Source organism: Anastrepha obliqua, chromosome 1, assembly GCF_027943255.1.
Source record: "Anastrepha obliqua isolate idAnaObli1 chromosome 1, idAnaObli1_1.0, whole genome shotgun sequence".
In the NCBI taxonomy this organism is placed as follows: Eukaryota; Metazoa; Arthropoda; class Insecta; order Diptera; family Tephritidae; genus Anastrepha; species Anastrepha obliqua.
The window spans coordinates 113,014,710-113,020,831 of NC_072892.1; the positions used below are offsets into that span (position 1 = coordinate 113,014,710).

Consider the following 6,122-nt stretch of genomic DNA (forward strand, 5'->3'; position numbering starts at 1 on the left):
TTTATTAAAAAAGACATGGTCTACGATGGCTTGAAGGTATGGCAACGCCCGTATATCATTGCATTTGGTGTGGAGTTGTGGAATTCGTTTTCAAAGCATAAAATTAGGTAAATTCCGTAATAAAATTCGAAAAAAATGCAAATAAAATAAAATTTATCTTAAAATTGTATTAAATATAACACAATAGTGCAAATACATCGAATTCATATCAAAGGTAGGCTTAAAGCAGTGACAATGGAATTTGAAAACAATAATTGAGTGTGGTTTGTAAAGGAATTCGTACGCTTATCACAATAAAACTATATACAGTTTTACTGAAACTTAAATGACCACCAGCAAAGTGTGTTAAAAGTCCTAAGTATTTGTAATCACATAAAAAAGTATGCTAATAAATTTGACAAAATCTACACGCTGAATGAGGTTTTCATTTCGCTTGAAAATCAGCCCAATGGTGCTCACTTTCTCGCAACTAATGTACATATGTAGAGCTCCACATAAAGACTTGTTGCATTCGTTCTGTTGCCGATGTCAGCGCATGTGTATGTGTTCGGTTCATTGTATACGCGAAGTTTAGATATGCCTTGCGCCTCAAGATCGGTTTGCTTCCAGTATAATTGTTCTGATTGTGTTGCTGTATTGTACATAGTATAATACTGCTTCTAGGCGTTGCTGACGTATACATTTTTTTTCATTGGTCCTCAATTTGTTTTTGAAAGTACTCGGTGCCTAAAAATTGGTTATGATTTTTATACATCATATTTAGTAGGGTACCGGAGGCTAAAAATTTACCATTGATTATTTAGATAGCTGTAATAGACCTTGTGTAAAAATCAATTATATATACACCTATTTCATGTATATTTCTGCACTATAAATAAATAATAATAAATATTAAATTAATTAGATACCACACGAATAATATTATCCTTGTGCTTATTGTTATTTAACATTATAAAAGATTTATGAGTGTATCCCAAAATATTATTCAACACTTATGCATGCATGTAATCTTTTTTCAGATAAAATGTGTGATACCAGCAAAAAGTCTAGCTCGAAGGTCAAAGAACCTGGCAGCGCTGTAAAAATCTTAAACGAACGCGCTTCCAAACGCTCGAAACCAGTTAGTTCCGAGTCTAGTACACCGGCGAAGCATGTCAAACTTTCCATAGGAAATAGTAATACTGGTGAAAATAAGACAGACATGGATCATTATGTGCTTAAAACTATTAAGGACGAGGAAAATGTTGAAGGCGGAGAAACAATAGCCTTTGTGCTGTCTGATCAAAATGAGAAACAAAAAGATGGAACAAATGCCGTTGGTGAAGTTGCGGAAGAGCTGCAAATTAGCGAGGAGGAAGCTGATGACACTGATGGAAAAAATGATATGGTGGAGCATGTATGTGGCAAATGTTACAAAACTTTCCGCCGCTTCAGTGTAAGTAAATTAAATTACAAATAAGGTGTCTTATTATTTATTATTTAATATTTATTTTCAATTGTAAATTAGGGGCTCAAAAATCATATGGAATTTTGTCGTTATGACAGTGGCTATCATTTACGCAAAAATGAAATGTTGAAAAACCTGGAAAAAATCGAGAAAGATGCTATAACAATGGAAAACAAAGATGTTTGCTTTTGTTGCAACGAAAGTTACGACACATTCCATGTATGTATTCGAATAAATCCCCTTTCTTTACTGCTGTTTCCGTGATGCCGCAATCTTATGGCGGATTCTTATAGAACTCGACAAAAGAAAACGAAATGAAAGAGTAAACTTTTTTGATATCTCGCTTAGTTTTCGAGATATTGAATAAAAATACTGTGGATTGCGTAGCCGGAGTTGGACTGATGAGGGCTATTTTTTTGAAGCGCGGCCGAAGGCGGCCCACGCGAAAAGAAGTACTACGCAAAAATACGGTGAATTGCGTAGCCGGAGTCGGACTGATGAGGGTTATTTTTTTAAGGAGTTCTACGCAAAAATACGGTGAATTGCGTAGCCGGAGTCGGACTAATGAGGGTTATTTTTTTGGAGCGCGGGATATCGAAACATTTTACTCCTATATTTTGTCTTATCTCGCCGAATTCTATCGAAAGAAAAAAAGAAAAAATTATTATTATTATTTTTTTTTATTTAATATCTCGAAAACTAAGCGAGATATCAAAAAATTTTACTCATTCATTTCGTTTTCTTTTGTCGAGTTCTATAAGAACCCGCCATTAAATTGCGGCGCCACGGAAACAGCAGTAAAAAGATATTCAAAATTAATTTTTATTAGTCACCACTATGAAAATTTGTAAAATATTGTATTTTAAAAATGTTCGAGAGTCTCAAAATGTATTGATACTAAGCCTTTTATATATAGGGAACTGCAGATGAAACTCAATACCTGCAACCAAGTTTAAAATCAAAAACTCACCGTCGTTGCGAATAGTAAAAATGAAAGGCTTTGCATCAGAGCGTTTTGGTTATCGTCCATTTTTAGTTATAATTGATTAGTGATAATTGTAGTATATTTAGTTATAATTGTAATCGTCATTCGTTTGTAGTAAATTTATTCATATTTTCTTAGTTGGGGCACATCAATTGCCCAGATTGCCCTAAATCCTTCAAATCGCAAATGAGCTATGAACGTCATATATTTATCACGCACTCTGAATTTGATGACTATCCCTGCTCGATTTGCAATGCAAAGTTACGCAGCGCAAACTTATTAAATTTACACGAAGAACAGCATAAAAATCGTGGCAAGCCATTTGCTTGTAAAATATGTGGAAAAGATTTTACCCGTGCCTACCATCTTAAACGTCATCAAAAATATTCTTCATGCTCAGCCAGTGGCACTGATTCTATGAAATGCAAAGTATGCGATAAGGCTTTCTTCCGTTTGGACAATTTGCGTGCGCATCTGCGGCAGCATTTGGGTACACACGTGGCAAAGAAACCCGAATATAGATGTCCGCAATGCAAAAATTGTTTTTACAGCCTATCAACATTAAAGTAAGTAATATCACCATAACAAGTATTTCTAAAATATGTCTGGAACAGCAGTACAAAATTTGTACACTATAGCATTTTATATCATCTAATAAAAGAAATTCGTTCACTTTTGTAGTATACATACTCGAACACATACGGGAGAGCGACCTTTCGATTGCGATTTATGTGAAAAAAAATTTCCGTCATTAATTGCACTGAAGAAACATCGGCGATACCATACCGGTGAGAAGCCCTACACTTGTTCTGTGGTATGTGCGTTTAGAATGTCCAATATATATTGGAATGAAGTACATTACTGGTTTCTTCTCTTCCTTTGCAGTGTAATCAATCATTTGCGGTTAAAGAAGTACTAAACCGTCATATGAAGCGGCATACGGGTGAACGGCCACATAGTTGCATGGAGTGTGATAAAAGTTTCATACAAGCATCTCAACTGCGAAATCATGCACGAACGCATGTTTTACCATACGAATGTTCAGACTGCGAACAAAAATTCAAAACACCAAAGCAGTGAGTTTACTTTGTAAATTGTAAATATGCACATATTTGTGATAAATAAATATTAATAATAGGCTGGAGAAACATAGAAAGACTCACGTGAAAAAATGTAATGAGTGCAATAAATCATTTACGGATCAGTCTCAACTGGAAGATCACATGGCAAATGTTCCTCATAAAAGTGAGCTCCTTACTAATTATTTCTTTTGTAACATTCTTTTATTAACTGACACAATTATATTATTCATTTACTAGAATCAACCACAACACCTAGAAGGTCAAGCACCCGAAAATCTAAGACGCGTGCTCGCACTGATTGTGCTGTATGCGATGAGGACTTTAGTACCGTCAAGAACTTGCAATTTCATATTCTTAAAGTACACGAGGTGGATCCCGAAGATTTTGTAAATGAAAAGCCGAAAGAAAACAAAAAAAGTAAAAGCAGTGAAAATGTATATAAAATTGAAGGTGAAACTTCAAGCGAAATTCAGATTCTAAGCGAAACCGAAGGTAATGCCGCCATTATGGCTGCTGGTAGTGTGAACAGCAAAGAAATTTACAATAATACGCAAGATGGAAGCAATGGAGGTTTAGTTGTGAAGGAGTTTATCGTCAATGATCTGCCGAGGGCGGAGCGAGATGATGCAATTGTTCTTGAAGCATTCACCGTCGTACCATTGGATGGAGACGGTCCGATTGAAACAGTTACAATAGGCTCTATAGATGTATCGTCGGAAGTTAAAAAGGAACGACGTAAATCGCTGGCTGAATCGCTGGCGGTCGCTATCGGTAAAGAACCCGTCACGCCAAGTGAACCGATTCAATTGAATGAAGAGGATATGAAACTTAAGGATAATGTTGGTAAATTGCTAGATATGTTAGTCGACAACAAAACATTAAAGAAATTTGGTTGGCCAACTAACAGCGAAGAGAACGTAAGTTTCATCCGTAACATTAAAATAAATTTTATAATTTATTAAATTATTATAAATTATTTATTTATTATATATAGGTTTTGTGTCGCGTTATTGAGAATTGTGGCTACAACTTGACAAAAGATGCAGAAACATATCGTGATTGTGACTACGCAACGCGCATGCGTGAATATGTAAAATTGCTGTTTACGGTGGTGATTCACAATGACTCCATTAAAGAGTTGTTGAACAATTATCCAATCGACGAAGTAGTCGAATATGTTTTGGGTAATGATGATGACGAAGACGATGATGTTGATAACGAATTTGATGACAATAGTAATATGAAGAATTAGTTTAAAATGTACAGGTGCAGAAAACGTTGCCTTTGTTTTTTATGAACTCATATGAAATAATATGAAAAACTACGGTAGTGAAATTGCCTTTTAACGTCTTAACGTCTTAACATTTTCGCATATTTGATGTTATGTACAGATTTACGTACAAATATACAAAACGTATTGCATAGATTTATGCCGGTATTGAATGTATGTGTGTACTTTTTTATAACTGAATTGAGAATTAATTATTTTACATGCACTCGTTTTTTGCCGGAATGGAATATATTTAATTTTTGTAAAATATTACATTAACAATGAATAAAAGTCGAAGTGAAGTTATAAAATAACAAGGAGGAAACTTGGTTTTTAATATCTTAGATAGTTCGGATGTAAACAAAATGTGTACACGTCTATCTACATATTGCATAATTTAAGGCGCTCGTTTCACTTAATTACATAATTGTTAGGATAAATCACTTAGCGAGCTAATGTCCCGTAATACTGCACATATGCATCGATTAGAACTTACTTAGGAGTGGAAATAACACCTCAGACGAATTTTAAAAATATGTTGAAAACAACAGCTGCAGCAAAAAATGGTATTTATGGATCGTGTTTTTTTTTTTTAAGAAAGAAATTTCAATTTCTTGCAATTTGTCGTTCAATACAGTCATACGCAGCACAGGTGTAGGGTTTTGGGTGGTTTGAAGAAGTTGATATACTGCAAAAGTATTTTGTAAAGCGAATTCTGAAGCTATCATATGCCTACATACATTTTTTTTTAGGAAACTTCTTCTTCTTCTTCTTAGCCTCACAGTCCGTGGTGGACCATAGCTTCATCAACAATTCTTCTCCACTTTATTCTATCCATGGCTACATCTCTCCAGTTGTGTACGTTCATTTGCTTAAGATCTGATTCGACGTCATCTAACCATCGCTTTCGTGGGCGTCCTCTTTTTCTTCCTCCAATTGGTGTTAAAATAAAAGCTTTCCTAGCATTTCGCTCTTTCGGCATGCGCAGTACGTGCCCAATCCATCTAATTCGTTGGGCTTTGATAAAACGTATTATATTTTGTCCTTGAACGATTTCTTCGATTTCATTATTGTAGCGAATGCGGTAGCTGCCATCTATTGTTGCAACCGGACCATATATTTTCCTTATGATACGTCTTTCGAAGCACATCAGCTGATGAATGTCATTTGTTTTCAGCGTCCATATTTCTGCACCATATGTAAGGACGGGTCGTATCAGTACTTTGTACATTCTTATTTTCTGTGCTCTGGACAAATCTTTTGATTTAAATAGTTTTATGTTAACGTAGTAGGCGTTATTTGCAGCTTGGATTCTGTCGTTAATAGCTATCGCCGAAT

General features: G+C 35.0%; 1 protein-coding gene across 2 annotated transcripts; it reads left to right on the plus strand.

Moving 5' to 3' along the window:
• Window positions 1-26: 26 nt before the first annotated feature.
• On the plus strand, window positions 27-5,101 carry LOC129235655 (protein suppressor of hairy wing). Of its 2 annotated transcripts, none has more exons than XM_054869610.1 (9): window positions 27-107; window positions 1,020-1,435; window positions 1,508-1,666; window positions 2,571-2,998; window positions 3,114-3,246; window positions 3,318-3,508; window positions 3,571-3,677; window positions 3,752-4,431; window positions 4,509-5,101. In XM_054869610.1, the coding sequence occupies exons 2-9, from the start codon at window positions 1,025-1,027 to the stop codon at window positions 4,764-4,766; spliced, it is 2,367 nt and encodes a 788-aa protein (XP_054725585.1). In that variant the 5' UTR covers window positions 27-107; window positions 1,020-1,024; the 3' UTR covers window positions 4,767-5,101. The 2 variants fall into 2 exon arrangements, with proteins under 2 accessions (XP_054725585.1, XP_054725584.1); XM_054869609.1 differs by having other exon boundaries at window positions 76-214.
• The last annotated feature ends 1,021 nt before the right edge of the window (window positions 5,102-6,122 follow it).